This window comes from Solanum lycopersicum, chromosome 1, assembly GCF_036512215.1.
Source record: "Solanum lycopersicum chromosome 1, SLM_r2.1".
NCBI classification, from domain to species: Eukaryota; Viridiplantae; Streptophyta; class Magnoliopsida; order Solanales; family Solanaceae; genus Solanum; species Solanum lycopersicum.
Genome location: NC_090800.1, coordinates 68690922 through 68712336, shown reverse-complemented (window position 1 = coordinate 68712336; position 21415 = coordinate 68690922). Strand labels below are relative to the sequence as shown.

Sequence of the window (21415 nt, the reverse complement as noted above, 5' to 3'; positions counted from 1 at the left end):
TAATTTTAAAAAACATGTTTATTTATGTTGGGTCTGACTAATTCGGATTCATGAAAATAGACTACAAAAATACAATCTGCATTATGTTTGTGACCTTTATTTGATAGAATATTAGAATGTTATCACACTGCCGTCATTATTTTTTTGCGGGATAATATATAGACAAACACTTAAGCTTGATTTCAAATGCTAAATTAATAAATACTCTGATTTGGAGTCTTTGTATCTAAATGCATTAATTCATCTCCTCCATGTTAATTAAACACTCCCACTTGTAAAATAGTACTCAACTTGTAGTGTATATTTTTTTTATTAAGCAACAAATGAATCTTTTAAAATGTGGTAAAGCACTGGATATCTTAATTCTTTTCATATATAACCGAAAATACCATTTGCTAGAAATATTTCAATTAAAACTTAAACAATACAAATACTTTCTATTTTCACTTACTAAAATACTTTATTTGCCTTAAATGTTTTCGTTATCTTCCTCTATATTATATATGAGTTAATTTGGAAATAATGTCCTTAATTTACTACACAAATGTTTGTGTGTGGTTGCATAGGTGAAAATGATTATGACAACTCTACCAGAATTTACAAAAGTTTGCCAATATGTTGCATTCTTAGTCTATTTGGTTATACTGTTTTGAGAAGAGAGATATATCGAATAACTATGACTTTATTTGAACTTGCAACATAAATACGAAAAAAACATGCAAACAAAACTAAACAATTATTAATAAGTCTTATAATAAAAAAACCTACGGCATGTGAATTCACCTATTATCGCGACAATCTGCCCTAATAAATTAATGAGATTCCAACATTGTAACTTCCTTTATAACAAAGACTACAAAAGAGCAAACAAACAGAGAAATTCTAACTACCCTTCATTGTTTCAACATTGAACAAAGAGAAATAAACATATCATTTTACCTGTCTTACAATTGTTAAAAATAATGCAAAGTAAATAGTCAATACGTCACTCGAGGATACTAAAATTTCCAAGATTCATGAAATGTGACTATTCCTTCAAATTTTAAAGGTTCAAGTGCACTGTTTAAATTCCTTGCATATGTCAGCTTATATGCCAACCACTATTTCACTGCCCTTCATTTCTTTTTGTTTGTTATCTTGCTTGATTGTCTGAAATTACAGCTGACCACAACTATCCCATGCTTTTCCAAGTCCAGAACTACGTCCTGGAAAATCACTTATCAACCAGAGCAATCTGCCTTCATAATTCAATGAGGCATCAACTGTCAAAATTCAGACAGAGCAAAACTTATAAAAGAGTACGTAAACTAAGAAACTCCAAATATCATTCTTCACTACATATGCATGTTTACAGACTTTGTAATGATCCTTATTAAGTTTACTCATGATGGTTATGTTTTTTACTTTGTACACCATTTACAGTAAAGGTATCTTGTATAGCCGAAGACGATGCAAAATGTATGTGATATACCTCGTCTCGTATAACAATTATATGACATACATTCTCAAATACTTGTTCCTAAAGTTGAGATTCCCTCTTGCTGAAGTTGATTATTATCAACATTATTCGCAAGAAAAATTACAAAAATCACATTGCAAAGGAGGTAATAAAACAACTTCTCATCTCCTACACTTACGCAGCAATAAGCATAGCAGTAACACCTAAAAGTTAGATGATTTGTAGCAATGCAAAAAAATTAAAAAATGAAAATTGCGTAAACATAATCAGACATATAGCAAATCATGTAATGAACTCTAGTTTGCTCTTCGATTTCAAAATATCATTGTAATGTTGTAGAATAGTTGTGAGTTCCTAGGGTACATTTTAAATTAAAAATAGAGGATAGAAAAATATAAACTACTTTGTAGAAGAGTCATAAGAATAAATTTATGATGGTAAAATACATACCATGATCTCTAACATAAGCAATGGTGTCACTGAGCCACTCAACAGGAGCTAAGTACACAAATATATAATTGTGATGAAGAAGAAGAAAAAGTAAAAGAGGTTCAAAATATTTGTTGTTTTAAAATGAGAGGAAACATCTCTATTTATTGAAAACAAATGGTAGTGTGAGCAAATATTTATTGTGCCTTGTCCAAAATGTTACGACTATTTGGAAATGTCACAACTTTTCATAAATGTCACAACTCTTCATTAAAGTCGCAACTTTTCATAAAAGTAATTTTTTTGTAAAAGTTACAACCCTTCATTAAAGTCGTAGTTATTCATAAAAGTCACAACTATTCATAAATGTCACATCATTTCATGAGAGAGGATGATTATTTTTGGGTAAGTCTTCCTAAAAGTCACAATTTTTCATAAAACTCACATTTTTTTAAAAAAGTCTATTTTGGAAATAAATAAATTTAAAACAAAATTATAGCTTGTGGTGGCATCACGTAGGCAGGCTTAGGGTTCTCTTTTATATAAATATATGATTCTAAAAGAATGACACATTTTTATGATAAGTAACAATTTAACTTTAAAATGTTCATTTTACCCTTAATAAAATGATTTATACTCATACAACTTTCTATTATTCATTTTAGGCCACAAGTTTTAAAAATTTTTCCTTCATTTCTTAAACTCTGTGTCGAGTCAAATCACCTCATATTAAATGAGACGGAGGTAGCACTAAATAATCAAACTATCCCTAAGGGCTAAGTTATTATAGCAAAAATACAATATTTTATTGATCAGACTCTAGTTCAATAATAAAAAAAATTGAATATGAGTTATAGTACACTACTATTCATTTTAAAAAATATATAATTATTATTAAGTAATAATAACTTTGTTTGTTGGGAGTAATGATTATATCTGATAAGATGATTTAAAAGTGGTTAAAATAATGGATATTATTATTATTAAGTAATAATAGTTTTGTTTGTTGGGAGTAATGATTATATCTGATAAGATGATTTAGAAGTGGTTAAAGTAATGGATATTTCATAAATTTTGTTGGATATGTGATTTCATTCCGTGATTTGAAATCATGAGATAAAATTTATGTGATGTCATTTCAAAATAAAATCTCAAATTTTTCAAAAAAAATTATTTTGAAATTTCATATCATGAATTCACATTTTTCAAATACAAAAATTCAATCATAAATTTATATTTTATAAAAGAAATTATCATTATATATATAAAAGAGAACACTAAACCCGCCTATGTGGTGCCACCACAAACCAGGATTCCCTTGTAATTTATTTTATTTCCAATACTAGTCTTCCCTTTTCATAAAAAATTGTGATTTTTATGAATAGTTACGCCTTTTACGAAGAGTTACGCCCTAGACCAACCTACATGGTGCCATTAAAAATCAGGATTTTTTGTAATTTATTTTTTCAACACTAGTCTTTCCCTTTCATGAAAAGTTGTGACTTTTATGAAAAGTTGTGATTTTTACGAAAAGTTATGATTTTTTAAAAAATCGCGACTTTTATGAAAGGTTGTGACCTTTCCAATAAGACACAATAAGTATTTGTTTACACTATCGTTTTTGTCTATAGATACAACAATTTCCTCTCATTTTAATACAACCAAAAAATTGAACTTCTTCTTCTTCTTCTTCTTGACAATTAAGAAATTATGTTCTTTGCTCCTGTTGAATGACTCATTGGCACCATTGTTTTCTGAGAGGTTTGTTAAAATTTCAGGTACTGGGGGAATTATTGTCTTAAGGAGACATTGTGAATTCAGTGAATTAGAATTTTTCTATTCTGTTTCATTCTATTGTTGTAGATCCTGGCATGTTTTTACCGTCATTAATTTATGTTTAGATTATTAATTATTATTATTGGTACATAATTCAAATTTTTTTGTTTATGTTTCTGCAATATTATTGTTACTAGTATTTGTTAGTACATATTAAATAATAAACATTAATTGAGTATTCAAGTATGTTTTTGCTAATAGAATTGTTGAAGGTACAATACCATACAAATCTCTAATTTTTTTCGTCAACAATGTCATTTCTTCACATACAAGGATGAGTTTTGTGTTCTTTAGAAAATCCTCTGTGAGATAGTAACTTTGTGTGTCCATATTTTTTTGATTTTATGTTTTTGTTATCTATTTTACTACATTTTATCAATGGATATTATGAGTACTTTAAGGATTGAAAGTTGATAGAAGTGTTAGTCAATTTTTTAAGGTATACATGAGAACTTTTCTTGTTAGAATGATTTGTCATCATCATTAGATATCTCATACTTTACTCCCTTTAATGTTTATTCTTCTCGGTGTTTTGTTGTCTCCTTAAAATTGTATTGATAGTTTTACGTTTGCTAAGTATATGATCTCACTTGGACAAAGCTTTTGTCCTTTTAATGTTTTCTTTTTTTCCTTCTCAGTCAGCTCTAATAAATATATTTGGTGTGAGTTCTGACTATTTTCAGCAAGCTTAATTTGAAGAATATGAAACAAAGTCTGCTCTAAATAAAAGTAACATCTTAAGCTACAAAAAAATGTCTATTAACATAAATTTGTTGTACTTTATATCTCAAGTCATTGCTCAACAATTTGTGTTATATCGGTTAGACTCATTTTTAATTTTTTAATTATCGAGAATATTTCTTTCACATGAGTTTAGAATCTAGCATTTCGATCTACTTGTACTTTCATAATGCAACAACAATATATACATACTTCTGAAAAAGTCGTAAAGTTGAATTGATGAAGAATCTAGCCTGCAAAGCAACAGTATAATGAAAAATTAATTTCTAAAAGGGTTAACAATATTATTTTGCACTTGTTTCAGAATTATATTTCTCCTTCTATAATTTTTGTTAGAGTAACAAGGTTATAATAACGACAAGTGGTGAATGTTTGACATTAGACAAGTAGATTGTCTATAAAAATAATTATTTATATTGTTGGGTGTACATTTTTAACGGTCTTAACTAATTCATAACTAATATTGATTATCGAAAACTTTTACGTAATTTGTTTTTAACAAGACGTTATTCTAATCATAAAATTATTAATTCAATATTTTTCATCCACAAGAAAGTAGAAAAAATATGTTAATCGCTACATAATAACATCACTCGATTTTAACAAGACAATTATATCATCAAACATATATATGATAAATTATGTAAAAGATAAAATGATTCAAGATATTTTTAATGATTCATTAGATATTTAAAATTCTTGAGATATGTGATAATGTCAAATCATTTAATTTATGTTGAAATGTTCTTAGAACCTACTAAAATTTACTTTCTTTTCTTACAACAGTCGATTATTGAAAAGGTTGTTCCAAAGCTTAGAAGCATTATTTATAATTGTGATAATGTCAAAACCTAGTTATATACATAAAAAGGCTTTAATATCAATTGTCAAAATATACACAACAAAAGCATCATTCAAGATCACCAATCTTTTGAACAACTTAGAAAATTAACATGTTGAACTTTTGCACAATTTGCCAAAATAAAGTAATCTGAGGTTGTTGTGATCTTCTACTATTTTTCTATAACCTTTTAACTAAAACTCGTGGAGGTAACTGGTAAGAGCTTTTCTTTGGGGTGTGTATCGATCGATTTAGTTCGATTTTATGTATTATCGATTCGGTTTATTAGTATTTGATTATTTAATATGTTAACTCAATAATAAATCAATAAGATATTCTTTATTGATTTTCATTTATTGATTTTTGATTTACCCAATAAGAAAAATATTTGTAAAATATTATATGACTTCCCATTTCTCTATATGCTTTGATATAATGGAACAAGAAATATAATGAGACTTTGCATTTTATAAAAGAAAATATAGTACGAAGGCTATAACTACATGTCACCGCAAAAAACATAGTATAAAATTTTGGGATAATGCACAAGTACCCTCTTAACCTATGCCCAAAATCTCAAAGATACACTTATACTATACTAAGGTCCTATTACCCCCCCCCCCCCCGAACTTATTTTATTAATAATTTTCTACCCATTTTCGGTCTATGTGACACTATCTTGTGGGCCCAATGTTGATTGACTTTTTTTCAAGTTAGTGTCACGTAGGCCTAAAAGGGGTAGAAATTACTTATAGAATAAGTTCAGGGGGTAATAGGACCTTAGCGTAGTATAAATGTGTCTCTGGGATTTCTGACATAGGTTGAGGGGGTACTTGTGCATTTTCCCTAAAAAAATTATGTTAATCAAATTACAGACCTTTACAAACTTGCAAAAGGTACAACCTACAATTACAAAGTAAAACTAAAATTAAATAGTTCAAGAAGAATAAAAATAAAACTAATCAAATAACTATAACTACGAACTTTAGGTTTTAAGTAAATAGTAAAGACTAGTAAAGCGGTCTAGTGTGAAGTGGGTAGAGTACTAATAATTTGATATAGTTATAATGACTAGTTATATATTAAATATTAATATTTAGGAAGGGTAAAGTATTATTACCGTCTTAATGGATTATCGATTTACCCAATAACCCAATAGTAAATATCGAAATCGAACCAATAAACAAATATCTTTTTTTTTATAAACCCATTAAAATCCAATAACTCAATAACAATAACCCAATAATATTTTTCGATTCGATTTATTAATCGGTTCGATTTTGTACACCCCTAGAAAAGGGATGATCTTCTCTAAGGTAAAATACAATATTTATCCCCACTAGGTAAAATGTAATAACTCTGAAGGTCATTTTTGTAATTTTTTAAAAAAATTATTATTTTGTTCCTCTCAATAGTTGTCTCGAGTTATGTTTAATCAGTTTATGAGGTTGGTTTTGAAGATAGATTCAAATTTGAGAATTTTGGAAGTTTTATGTTTCGAAAGCTTTTAAGTTATGCATAATACATAAATATGTTATTTAATTTGGTCATTTTATATTTATGCCCTTTAATTTTTGTATGCGTGAATAGACTCTTAGGGGTCGTTTGGTAGAATGTATTTAGTAATGTTTGTATTAATTTTTCTTGTATTATGCACAGATTATTTCTTATGCATTGTTTAATTTGGTGTATAAAATATAATATGCATTGTATAAAAATATTTATTTATAAAATTGTCCTCCCTCCACAATATGATGGAAAAGATGTAAAAGTGATTTTTAGGTATAATTGAGTCTTTGACCATACTAATGCATCTGTTAAATCGCTTTGCATTTTTATTCCTAGATAAATGGTATTAATAATACAGGTAAAAAAACTTTAAAATATACAATTTAATTACCTAAACAAGTCCTCTGTAACAATAGTTTGATCATATGCTGTATAATTTTCACAAAAAAATTTAAAAAAATAAAAATCAGTGAATTAAAATAACGACCAAAATTGAAGAGAGAGAAGTAAAAAGAGATATTTTCATAATAATTGAAATGAAACTAAAGAGAGAGAGAAAGAAGTTTTTCCAATAGTAGTGGTATAAAATGAAATTAATAAGAAATGTGTTTAAGCTAAGGATCGAAACCATATTAATTAGATGATACATTTTCACTCCCTACAAATTAACATCAAAATCTAAAAAGATGATAAGAAAAAACGTAATTGAAGAGAGGAAAATATTTTTTACAGTACTAATTATATTAAGTAAAAAAGAGAAAAAAGAATCTTTAAAAAATGTGTTCACTTATAATTGTAGTTGATAATCTTAATGGTAAAATTAATAAATTATGAGTTCCAAAATATCAGTCACTAACCCAAGCAAACAGGTATAAAATGTGTGAAGATATACATATTTAATAAGTTGTCATACATAATACATAAACATAACTTTTAATTTAACGTCAGCTTGATAATTATAATCTTTAATTTAAGGTGTGTACAAGTAGGTATTTGAACATGTATAAAATTGAATAAATAAACTCATTTGTCCTATGCGGTACCCTACATGACAATTTTATTTTCTACGTAGCATCTTACGTGTATTATGTATGTATGACACGTATGTCCACTTGTATACACTCAAAGTTGGAGAGCATAGTTATCCGCTGAAACCAAATTAACAGTCATATTTATGTAGTATGCTTTGTTAATAAAATGTTAATATTGTAAATAAAAAATGTAGACTACTGTTATGTAAATTAAAGTTTTAAGTTAAGTACAGTAAAACCTCTATAAATTAATACTCTATAAATTAATAATCTCTCTAAAATAATATTTTCCTCCGGTCCCGACTTGGGCAATGAAAAAAATTACCAACTTCGATAAGATAATATATTTTCAGAAGACCCCTATATAAATATATGATCCCATTAATATCATAAATTAATAATTCTTTAAAGTACAAATATATCTAAGACAATTTAATGAAATATGATTATATTGTGTTCTGCTTATTATTAAAATTTAAATATAGTTGAAGCTTATCTCTAACTTTTCTTATTGCATGCAAGAGCTTTGGTGTTATCTTTTCGTACTACACCATAAAATTGTGAAGAGTTTTAGATGCGATAAGTATTTCCTTACGGGTATCTGGTTCCAAACATACAATATCATCTTCAACTTCATCATCAATATTGTTTTTTCCGATTGTATCCACAATTTCTTCTAAACTCTAGACCTCTGAACAACTATCACTTTCACTCGAATAATTCAACATGTTATTGACATACATTTTGCTATGGTAACCGAGATCATTAATTATGATCTCAAGTTCATGAATGACATTTTCATAAGTAGGTTCATTCAAATTTTCTGAGATTGCATCTCCCAAATGATTTTTACAGTATTAAAAATAATTTGCTATTGTCTGAACATTTATTGTTCAAACAGGAATTGCATAATTGATACCATCCAAAACATTGATCTTTGTTGGACCATTTTTTCCCACTCCATAGCCTTCTAATCTATGATAGCTCTTATTATCACAACGTTTGAAATTAATAAGATACAATGATTTTGATGTATTCGTTGTACTTTATGTATGATATTTTTTAATTTGAAATCGATAAACATGATACATAAATTAGTAAGATACAATGGTATTGAGATAATCAAAATTAACCTTCCTCAAATCGCAAACTATTCTTTAAATTAATAAATATTAGTTCATCGATTAAATAATATCTCTATAAAATAATAAAATTTCATGGTCCCACCTATATTAATTTATACTATATTCTTGCAATCTTTTCCAAAAACACACTCTTCAATTCACAATAGAGTGTATAACTAATGCAAACATACTATGAAATAATGTACCAAACAAAGGATTACTAATACAAAAGGTTAATGCATGCATTGTTTTGCGAATACACTCTATCAAACGACCTCTTAATCTTGTACAAAGTTGAACAAATAAACACACACGTCCTACATTACCATCCTACATAACAATTTGTATCATACGTGGTGTCCAATGTGTATTATGTCGCATAGAAATCATGTATCTACTTGTTCAACTTTATACAAGTTTAAGTGTATACTTGTACACACCCGAAGTTGAAGGATATAAATGTGAAATGATGTCGACTTAAACGGTATATTTATGTATTATGCCTTTAAGTTAATATATGTTATTTTTGTCAAAATTCAGAGATACGAGTCTCGAAATCAAATTATGTTAGCTTCATCAGCTCTACAATGCAAAATTGGTTAAGTAGTGTTGTCGTTTTCAATTCCAAAGCTTTTACCTGGATTTGAGCCCATGATTAAAAAATTTAGGCGAATTTAGACCAGCGTTTGAATTTGTCAACAGTTAGAGTTTGGACGCTCGAATTCGTTTTCTATCGACTTCATTAGATTCTGGAGATGATTTTAGGCTTAGCTAGATCTTGGTTCAATTTTCGAGGGTTCTAAGGGCCTTTAGGTCTTTTTGGTGAAAATTAGTTAGTGGTGCTCAAATGGGTGTTGGGTCAGCAAAACCTCGTATCCAAGTTCTGATAATTCCAATAGGCCAGAAATGTCGAGTTTAGTGGGGTAACATATTTAATTTGTGTGCACATGATTCCAAACAAATCTCGAGGGTCCATTCAAATAATTATGAGTCTTGATCTTCTTTTGCGATCACGTACACGTCATGATCAGAGGCGGCTCAAGTGTATTAGTGGCCTAAGGCAAAAATCAAACGGTGTCTTAAACTTAAATTGTTAATAACTTATATAATTGATTTCTTCTAGTTTTCATCTCATAGTATAATCATTCTTATTTTAAATTATTTTTTCATGAGATATAGTACTCCAAGTATGTCAAATTTCATTCAATTATCCCTTTATTTTTTATGAAATATTTACTTTTTCTACAAATAGTATTAAAATATTTGTTAAAAACAATAACCTATAACCTACTATTATTAAAAAGGAATCCGCTTAAATTTTAGGATCTAAAACACATATCTTTTTTGACATTGTCGAGCTACCGCTGATCGTGAGCACTTACACTTTGCCACAACCGTGGAGGTCAAAGCGAGTTGACTTAATTCTTTCTTTGTGAATCGTGATCGCGTGTGGTTTGCCACAGAACAAAGTACCTTGGCAGAATTTAATTCCCCAAAATATAAGTAATTTTACAATCAACCCTTCATTAACCATTTATTATTTTCTGATTTTAATATCAAATCATTGAGTTAACATTCTAAAATTGAGAATTTTCTCATGAACTTGGGTTTTAGCAATTTGAACTCTTTAGTATGATATCTAAATCGTTTTTCGATACAACTTCGCAAGCTAATTCTTACGTCCTGGCTAACATGTATTTCTTCTATAAAAATTAAGAATGAAATAAAAAGAGCTTCTGTTGTTGGATTCATGAATACTGAATTTGTGTGCTAATTTCTTGTCAAACAATTCCAAGAGCAGTAATTCTGGTAAGCTCCTCCACTACCCTGAGCTCACAATCACAAGAAAGTTTGCTGCACAAACAGCAGTTCAGGCACAAAGCCTGACAAGCCCAGGCCACAAATAATTGCTTCATAACCCTTTATTTTATATATCAAATTTGCAAGCTTAAATACCCAACAATGGAGGTCAACTTCATACAATAACGATGAAGATAAGAAGAAAGAGAACATCGTTAAAGCCCCTTATTTTGTAGGTTTGTTGGAGGCTGTATAGGTTATGTAAAGATTTTGTTGTCCTTTTTTAAAATTGGAATGGTAATGTAAACTATTGTATGTAAGAGTTTTATTTCATACATCTATGCAACGATCCCATAATAATGAAGGTAGGATTATTATAAAAAGACTAATCAGTAGTTACATTGACAAGTTCAGGACTGTATGATTTCATCAACGATAAATAGTAAGCTAACATTTCAATTACATGGCTTTTCAAATTCACTGGATCAGAACTTGCATTTCTACTGCTAAGTTTTATGAATAGAACTATACCTAATAAATAAATAAATAAAAGATATGCAAGTTGCGAGTATAAGGAGATGTCAAACTCAAAGAGCTCTAAACTTGGGTTAAGAAGAAAAAGATAAAGGATCCCTGTTCGATTTGACAAGGGCAGAAAACTGCAACTTGTGAGAAGATCTTTTTTTCTTTTCCCCGGAGGTGATTTTTCTAGTTGATGATGCTCAATAACAGATGGCAAAACGATATTATGAAAGAAGCCTAAATTATTGTCATGAATTGTCACTCGTGAAAAATTAGATTCATTATCCTGGTTATCTTATATCAACTTTGTCACCTAAGTGGATCAAAGAAAGACAAGATTTGAGGGGCAACACAAGAAAACTAACAATTCATTGGTACAGAAGAAAAAGAGAGAAATATAAGCAAGGCTGTGATGACAGGAATGTAAATCAAAAGACTTCCAAGCTGTATGCCAAGTGACTAACATCTGACTCGGTGGAAAAAATGAGAACATTCTGGTGGGGATTGAAAATGACTAAATCTGATAATAGTAACATTCTGAAACTGTCTGCTAGAATAAATCTGAAAAAATAAGGACTCTAGTTTTTTAGCAAGGACATGTAATTTAATAACTTGACAGCACCAAGTTATGTACAACTAAGCAAAAGCATCCCTGTTTTGATATGCAGGGTACTAATGACAAACATCACAAACCTGGTTGAACAAGTTCTTAATGTTAACTCGGTTGCACAACTCAGCTTTTGAAGGTAATCTTGGATGAGGGTCTTAAAACCTTGATGATAATCACGGCTCGTCTTCCTCATCATCATCAGAATCTTGATCAGTATTATCCTCCTCATCATCAGAATCTTGATCAGTATTATCCTCATCATCATCATCAAAATCTAGATCAAAATTATCCTCATCATCATCAGAATCATGATAATAATAATCACTGGGACAGTCTTCCTCGTCATCAGAATCTTGATAATAATCACTGCAACTGTCTTCCTCATCATCAGAATCTTGACAAGGACTATCCTTAGCTTTAACCACAGAGGATACATCTACAAGCCTACACGTGAAATCATGCAAATCATGTGAAAGCAGCAAATCGTGAATATTTGGGGCAAAAATTTCCAAGGAACTATCACTTTCGCTTCCATCATCATCCATCCAATAACCTTACAATTTCAGGCTTTCTACTTTGAAAGAATTAATTTCCAGGCTATGAAAAATCCCCAACCTTAAGAAACTCAATAGTTTCCAAAGCAGGACAGACTGACAGTAATTTCACAATTTCGGCATCCCCTATCACTATATCCTCCAAAGTTATGCTCTTTAGACTTTAGACACTTTCACGCTATGATATATATTAGAAATAAGGAACTTTCTACTAGATGCAATGTTCTCAATGCTGGACAGGTAAAGAAAGATTCAGTAAATAGACAAAGAGGATCATAATAGACTATAAGATGTTCCACATTTTTTCACAGCAAAACTGAGCCAGCTCCTTTTTCTTTTTCCCTGAGGTAGCTTTTCTAGTTGGTGATGCTCAAAGAACAGATCACATAAACAATGTTATGAAGAAGCCTGGATTATTTTCAGTAAGATCGCAGTTGTCACTTACGAAAAATTAGATTCACTTTATTGGCCATAGTGCACCAATTTCGTAAATAAAGTAGGTCAAAGAAAAGACAGGATTTGGAGGACAACACAATTATAATTCCCATCCATTGGTAACGAAAATACTTGTAGTCTAGTTATAGAAAGCTCACTCTTGATAGGTAATCACAAACTCAGCAGAGGATCTCAGATTACTAGCCAATCGTGATAAAAATCGCGACAGACACTTGATTCCACAAAACTCACACCTTCGTTTTTTTGAAACGATAACGAACTTCTCCAAAACCACTGCATTCTTTAACAAAAACATTGAAAGTTTGAAAAACTTCCTGATATATTCCCAGTTGAGATGCTCCTTCATGCACATCCCAGAGGAGATGGCAATCTCAACATTCTTTAGGTTGGGACACACAGAGCTTGAATTATAACTCTGCAAATCAATATTATCACCTTTGACCAAATATTTTCTCTCAAAATAGCACCTGGAATCATGAAACTGGAGAGAAAGAATATAGTCAGGACTCAATCCAAGCCAACCTAAAAATATGATTTTCACAGTACGTCTAGTGCAGAAAAATTTCAAAACTAACAGACATGAATGGTGCTTGGAAATGATTGTGTATCATAACTTTTTGTGGCATAGATATCTGCAATAAAAGAGTGATAGCACAGCAATCCCTTTCATTTCAGAGTGCCTTTGCCTCAAAGAAAGCAAGAAGAACCATATTAAAGCGTAGCTTTACAATGACAAAAGCAAAGCTTCTTAGTGAGAATTAAGGGATATATTTGAGTTATCCTTCAAAAACAATTTGCAGGGAGGGGGGAGAGAGGTTGTTTAAATGAATAGATGTAAGACGAAAAGAAGAAGTTCCAGAAAGTTACAGGCTGATTTTCTATTTCTAAGTTGAGTGTCTCCACAAGAGGCGAGGCTCGCAAAAGGCCAGCTGCCCCATACAAACTAAACTTTTCCAAATGCAACTTCAGCACTATATGTTTGCATTCCAATTCTGGAATTGGCACTCCTTTGAACAGCAATATGCATAGGACCTGGTACAATAACCCAATGAAACTAGTAAACAATGGGGAAGCAATAAAGAAAGCACTTCACAGCAAAGAAATGATGTTACAAAATCTAACAAAAATTCTAGGTCCGGATAAGATAAAGAGAATAACACAGTTCCAAAGCTGACAAAGGATAGCAGAAAGGCACAAAAGTCCCCACAAGTTTCTGTAATTTGTCCAGATTGGTTGATGAAATTCGCACAAAGGTTCTCCATTGTATAATGTTTACACTCTGAAACTGTCTGCTAAAATTCAATCAGAGAAATAAAGGGCTCTAGAAAGATCATGTAATTTTAATAACTTGCAACACTAAGCAAAAGCATCCCTGTATGCAGAGCACTAATTAAAAATCACCAACCTGAGTGAAGAAAGTTCCGAATGTTAATTCAGTTGCCCGACATAGCTTTTGAAGGTAATCTTGGATGAGGGTCTTAAAAGTTTGATGATAATCACTGCAACTGTCTTCATCGTCTTCATCAGAATCAGAATATTGAGCATAATCATCGTGCAGATGTTTGATACATGTAATGTCGAAAGTTATCTTAGCATTAACCACAGAGGATACATCAACAAGACTACACTTGAAATCATGAAAATCATGTAAAAGCTCCAAATGCTGAAGATATGGGGCACAAATTTCAAATGAGTGATCACTTTCACCACCATCATCCACCCAATAACCTTCCAACTTCAAGCTTTTTACCTTTAACGAATTGATTTTCAAATGACGAAAGCCCCCAACATTATTAAACACTATAGCTTCCAATGCAGGACAACCTGATAGTAAATTCTCAATCTCAGCATCAACTACCACCATTTCCTCCAATTTTATAGTCTTTAGAGACTTCCAAGCTATAACAACAGTAGAAACCAAGGAACTTTCTGCAAGATACAATGATATCAAAGACGAACAATTGAAAAAACATTGAGACATGATGGAAGGAGGAGGAGAATAGAGTACAGCATGTTGTACATTTTTTTTAACAGCAAAAGTAAGCCATTGGCTTATTTGAGACTTGTAGCTATGCAGGCCACTGCAGTGGATCTCAAATTTAGTAATTTTGGGAGCAGTAGAATGAGACAATACATAGTCAACAAATGATCGAAATCCTTTGTTTCTTCCCCAAAAGCGTCTAGGAGAGAAAATTAAAGAATCAAGTGAAGTCCAGAGATACTGCCACCTTTTAGAGAGAATACATGTTCTGAATGCTTCCTCCGTCGGCAAAAGAGACAGAATTTGAAGCAGAAGTGAGTCCGGCAAGTCACTCAGACGATCATCTAGGGTTTCTTCCGCCATGATTTTTCTTTTGTGTTTCTACTCCCGCTTCGGTAGCCCTTCTCACTCGTGCAGTTATATGTTTATATTTTGCCTAAAATTAAAATTATTTATATACTAATGACCGCTTAGCCATATGATAAAAGAAAAGGAAAAAGGGTAAAGGCTAAAATTAGGGAATAGGATTTTTTTTAAAAAAATCGAATAATTGGGTTAATTTTGGGATTTCGTATAATAAAAGGTAATTTTGGTGAAATGAGTAATGAGAGGGGTAATTTTGGTAAAATTAGTAATGGGAGGGATAAGTTTAACTTCAATTTAACGGCTAGGATAAATTTAACTTCATTTTAACGGAAGGATAAAATCAAACAATAAATCAAAGTTGAGGGATATTTTTTACCCTTTTCCCAAGAAAATATTTGTTGGTGTGTTTGGTATGAAAGAAGATATTTGTTGAAAAATATTTTTAAATTTTTTTATGTTTGATTAGCTTAAACGTTTGAAATTTTCTTCGAACGACTTTTCTTCCAAAATTAAGAAAATTATTTTCCGAAACTCTAATTCTTCCTTAAGTTTTTTCTTACCCCACTCACACCTTTTTTTTTGGATTAAAATTGGGCATTAAGCCCTTTATTAAAATAAAAGACAAATTACTTAACTACATAATATTACTTAAACCTATTTCTGATTTTTCTATTTTTTTTAATTAAAATACGAAAGTTCCTTCTTTCCCCCAAATGATACTTAACCGGATACTTTTTACTTTTGAAGCAAAAACAGACCTTTCTCATTTTCCAAAAATTCGTTTTTAATCTATCCCACTAACATTTCAGTTATCAAATTCCCATAACTTTGAATTTCAAAAGAATCGTATCACTATTCAATCGGATTTAGAATTCAAACTTGGTTTTCTCATCTTCTCCATTGTGATTTTCACATATTTTTTTTCTTTTATTGTATATCAACCGTCTCGGCTTGCTTTCAGAATTGCAAACATCAAAGAATTGAGTTCTAAAAGGTTGCATGACCCAATATTTATGACAAATCAAAGTTCTAGCAAGCGAAAATCAATTAAAAAAAAGTACATGCATCTACTTCAAAAGATTCGAAAACCCCAAAGAAAGGGGGTAGAAAGATTGCCCCTCCCATTATTTGACGAACACTACCCATGATATACAATTTTATCATATTCGTATCTTTTATTTTAATCTGATGATTCTTATTTTTCATTTAAATATCATCTTTAAAATCTGCAGTTGTTTTCAGATACATTAATTCTTTGTGTATTTGTTATTTATTGTTATTGCATCAAAAGTGAAAATAAACTCATAAAGTATTAAACTATTTCATTGTACATAAGCAATAATTTAATTTGTGTATCTCTTATGTTTTGTTGTTATTTAATATTAAATAACATGAACATTAATATATCTAATATTCTTGTTTAAGTATCATTTTGGCTTATAGATCTTTCAATATACATTAATTATTTGCGTATTCGTTTATTTACTGTTATTGTATCAAAAGTGAAGAGAACTCATAAAGTATTAACTATTTCACGTACATAAGGAATATTGAAATTTGTGTACCTGTTTTGTACATGAACATTAGTGTATCTAAAATACTTGTTTGAGTATCATTTCGGCTTGTAGGTTGGTTTTGGTACTGTGAATTATTTTCAATGATAATTCTTTATATGATACTTAATACTCAAATCACGTTTAATTTGTCATAAAGTATTGATTATTTCATGAATAATTAGATTTCTATTTTTTTCACTTTATATAACAACTAATGAAATTTGTGTATTTTTTATGTTTTATTTTTAATTAGTGTCAAATAACCTGAACATTTATGTATATAAGATAATTGTTTAATTTTCATTTTGGCATGTAGGTTTGTTTTGGTACTGTGCATCATATTCAGTGATAATTATCTATATGATACTTAAAAGAATAAAAATGGTTACGAGAATTTATATTTGTATCAAATGTCACTTTTGATGCATTATAATTGATTTTTTGTACTATTCTTCTTGTTATTTAATATCAATTAAAGCAAACATCACTATATGTCTGTAATAATATAACAATTGTTTATCTGTTAGAGATTGATAAAAATTATATATTTAATTGCAGAATATGATTTATATAATTAAAACATATTCCAAAGAACACTCTAAAGTTTGGTCCTACTTACAACTTCAACTTTATTGAACATGTAGTATTGTCAATAGGATCAAGGTATGAATTATTCAACGAGACTATATTTGCCCCATACCTAAATATCCCCAAGTGCAACTTTCAAGGTCAGATTACAAAGTGCTTACATTTGTTAGAGATTCAGCAGAGAAATTTTGATAAAGAAATTCACATTCGTCATGCCAAAGGGAATGTCTTGATATTTACTATCCTAGAGTTTGCAATTATTACTGGCTTGAGATGTAAAGGGAATATCAAAGATTTTACTTATCCAGATTTGAAAATTAGTAGGCTAGTGCAAAGATATTTTCCTAATCCTATTTATAATGTAAATAAAGAACGCCTGGTAAATCGTTTTATGCTAGGTGATTGGGACAACAACGACGATGCCCTTCAGATGGATATCTTATTTTTTATTTATACATTTGTATATTTCCAACTTGGTAATGCACCAAATCCTATTGAAGATTTCTTCATAGTAGAAATTGTCTTTGAAAAGTTAATGAAATCTTTTATAAAAAAGTACAAACCCACAAAAAAAATTATCGTTTAAATGAACTCCCATACGGACTTAATGTCTGGATTCAAATGTGTATCTGTAATAAATAACGATATTGCTGTTAAAGAAGAAAACGGTATATATAGGATGTGCAATTGGAAAGTTATGGCTCAAAACCCAAACTTTGATATGTTTATGAAATCTATTTTTACTGAATTAATTACTATAATACAATATTTATACTTCATTTTTTAAAGTAAACTATACATTATTAATTTGGTTGTCACTGTGTTTCATTTTTTGTTTGTTTAAATTGATTGTTCTAACATTCAGTCAACTTCCGAGAAAATAACATCACTAGATTTATCGGATAACAATCATGTACCTCCAACTCAACCAGATTCACAATTCCAGACAATGATGATGTGCAACAAGAGGAGGTTCCTGATTTTGAAAAATTCTCATCAAAACCTTCAGAGCAACTGTTAAGAAGATCAACACGAGTTTCTATTGCAGGATCTACCCCACCACCTCGCAAAAGAGTAAATATTGTACATCCACATAAGTATGATTTGACTAAACTCACACAACCACATGAGCAACCAAACCAGTCATTTTAAACTCCAATGTCATAATTTAAAAAAGCTGATAATGTATCTGGCGTTTATTAATATACATTCTCTGAAAAAATAACTTTGGACAGTGCAGAAATTAAGGATCTAAAGATTTACATGAAGTTTTATATAAGTAAACAATAGATTTAAATATTTATTTGTTCATTATTTACTCTTTTTAAATATGTTTAATTTGATTCTAGGTTGACAAAAAATTTGGAGCTCTTGATAATAAAATTGGAGATCTTAAGGTGTTAACTAAAAGAAATCATTCAAAATTGTTAGAAGCTATTGGTGTGAAAGATAACAAAACTGAAAAGACTGTATTTTGATTTTTTTAAATCCTTTTTGAATTTTATGTCACATTGATTATTTTAAAAAATAAAGGATAAATAGAGGCGTTTCATCGCCACAGATGATGGATGATTAAGTGGAGAATGAGAATGTTGCTCCACAACCCAATTCTGATAACTTTGATCAACAAACCATTTCATCCATGCAAATGGATTTTGCAACTGTTGATAATGTTGCTGAAGCTGCCTGTGGAGGTTGAAAATCAAAAGGTTTATGAATAAAATTTTCTTAAGGTACGTAGATATTTGATACTTAAATTAGTATCACATGCGTCATTATGTTTTTCAATCCATTAAATACTTTGACAATGTATCTTGTTTGGTAGTTGATACTTTAATTTTTGAAATAGACGTTGCTATTTTTGTATCACTAGCTGTACTTTATACATTAATAGTGTGTATGATAATATATTTAATAGAGGTATCATGCAATTTAATAGTTTATACTAACATATACTTTAATTTTATTGCAAACACAGAAGGACGATACATCCATTAAAGAACAGACAATGGAACAGTCCATTATACTTCTACCCACAACACACCATAACGATCCTTCGAAGAATGTGATAATTCATGATAAGAAAAAGCTAAGTAAAAAGTGTTTAATTATTACTATATATTAATTATTTTAGTAAAAAAATAGAAAAGCATCTGATATTCTCTTTATTAGGATCATGGTGCCGATATAATTCAACAAGAAGTCAAAAAACATGCTTCAAATTCAGTAGTTGTTGATATATCGGTATGGTTATAATTTATTTACTAAAAAATGATAACAATTGCATGATGTTGCATAATTTCTTTATTATATTGTAATATTTTTGTGATTTTTCTGACATCACATAGAATTCTACCACATCGGACTCCATTTCAATCGAAATCGAAGCAGTCATAGATGCATTTGTACATTGACTTCCAAATCAGTTAATTAATGTCAAACCACTGAGTGTAGTCACCCCACTCCAGCTAATCGCGAGTGATGATTTTCTATCGAACATTCAGCTACCCACTCAGTTGGCAGTCAATGATCCAGCACCAAATATTGATAATAAAACTCTAGCTCAGCATAACAGAATGTCTCTAAAGGTTTGTAGTCTCTCTACGTGAGTTCTTTTGGATCAATTGATTAGGGAAAGGAAAAAATAGACGATCACATCCGCCATACACTCCATTTGATGATTATCGCATCACATATCAACTTTCGTCAGGTTTAATACAAGAGTTCTTAGAGTGGAAACAAAAGGGACTCCTAAAAACACATGTGAATAAGTAAGTTTTTCTTAATAAAGTATCTTTATAATATCATTTTTATTAAATTATTTTCATTTTAACTTTAATAACTCTAATAGGAAATATGACGAGGAAAAATATAGAGGAAATCTGCTCAATTTGATTTTGACTATATGAATTTTGTTGTCGCATTTCTTGTTGACAAGAACTGATTTTATACTATGTCATATTCAGTGAAATGCTGGATTGACCAGGTACATTATGCATTCAAATTATGTATATGGTACAATATTAAAATGTATCATATAATATAGATATTAAATCACTAGTTGGTTTTTTCTTTTCTTTAATGTATCGCTTATCTTTCAGATTGTGCAGATTATATATTATGTTTTTTTCCTTTATTTTATAGCACATAGATGTAATTTTTTACTATCTACGCAAGAAGTCAAAGTAAGAAGCTTGGATCAATACATATACGCTATGGTCTACTATTTTTTCAAGTCATACATCAACATTGTATACAAGAGGTATTATTGCACTCACAAATAAAACTCTTAGTACAGAAGAACATATTGACTGTGGTGTTGCTGTATCTGGTTATGAAAGGTCTATAAAAGCATAAATGGGTTTGTGATCCTTGCTGCTTTACTGTGACATCTAGTAGATGAGATTATAGTCCGATTAATTGTGGTAGAGATTTTCATTGGGTGTTGACTGTGGTTGTTTTAAAGAAAAGGTTAATATGAGTGTATGACTCATCTATGGGATCAAGGAAAAGACTTCATTTCGAAAAGGTTAATATGAGTGTATGACTCATCTATGGGATCAAGGAAAAGACTTCATTTCGAAGAGATATAGCAGTTGTATGTAATGCCCCATACTATCTACATGATAGTGGTTTCTTTGATAAAATGGACAGAATTAGTTAGGCATCATTGGAGACGTACAAAGACAAGGAAACTGTGAACTGTTGGGTCCACAACAGTCCTTTGCGGTGGAATATGCTCAAGACTCTATGCAACAACAAAATGATAGCCTGTTAGTATTATAAAATAATTTATTTATTTACACATTCAATTCACTATTTAATGTATCTACTTTTGTTTGCAATGATTGTGGAATGTATATAGTTGCTTTTGTTGAATACTTGAGCGATGAAATCAACATTCCATCTATTAGTTTTCGGAGTGACTATCTTCGCAACAGATACGGAAAACTATTATGGAAGTATGATATGGACAAAATCATGGCTGAGTATGTTAGCGAAACTGACGATC

At 30.0% G+C, this 21415-nt stretch overlaps 1 protein-coding gene across 1 annotated transcript; it reads right to left on the bottom strand.

The window, feature by feature from the left end:
- Positions 1-11716: 11716 nt before the first annotated feature.
- On the bottom strand, positions 11717-15346 carry LOC101264552 (F-box protein At5g03100). Its single transcript, XM_004229224.5, has 4 exons — positions 14318-15346; positions 13780-13944; positions 13050-13393; positions 11717-12346 (listed from the first exon to the last, which is right to left on the bottom strand). The coding sequence occupies exons 1-4, from the start codon at positions 15254-15256 to the stop codon at positions 12076-12078; spliced, it is 1719 nt and encodes a 572-aa protein (XP_004229272.1). The 5' UTR covers positions 15257-15346; the 3' UTR covers positions 11717-12075.
- Positions 15347-21415: the final 6069 nt, after the last annotated feature.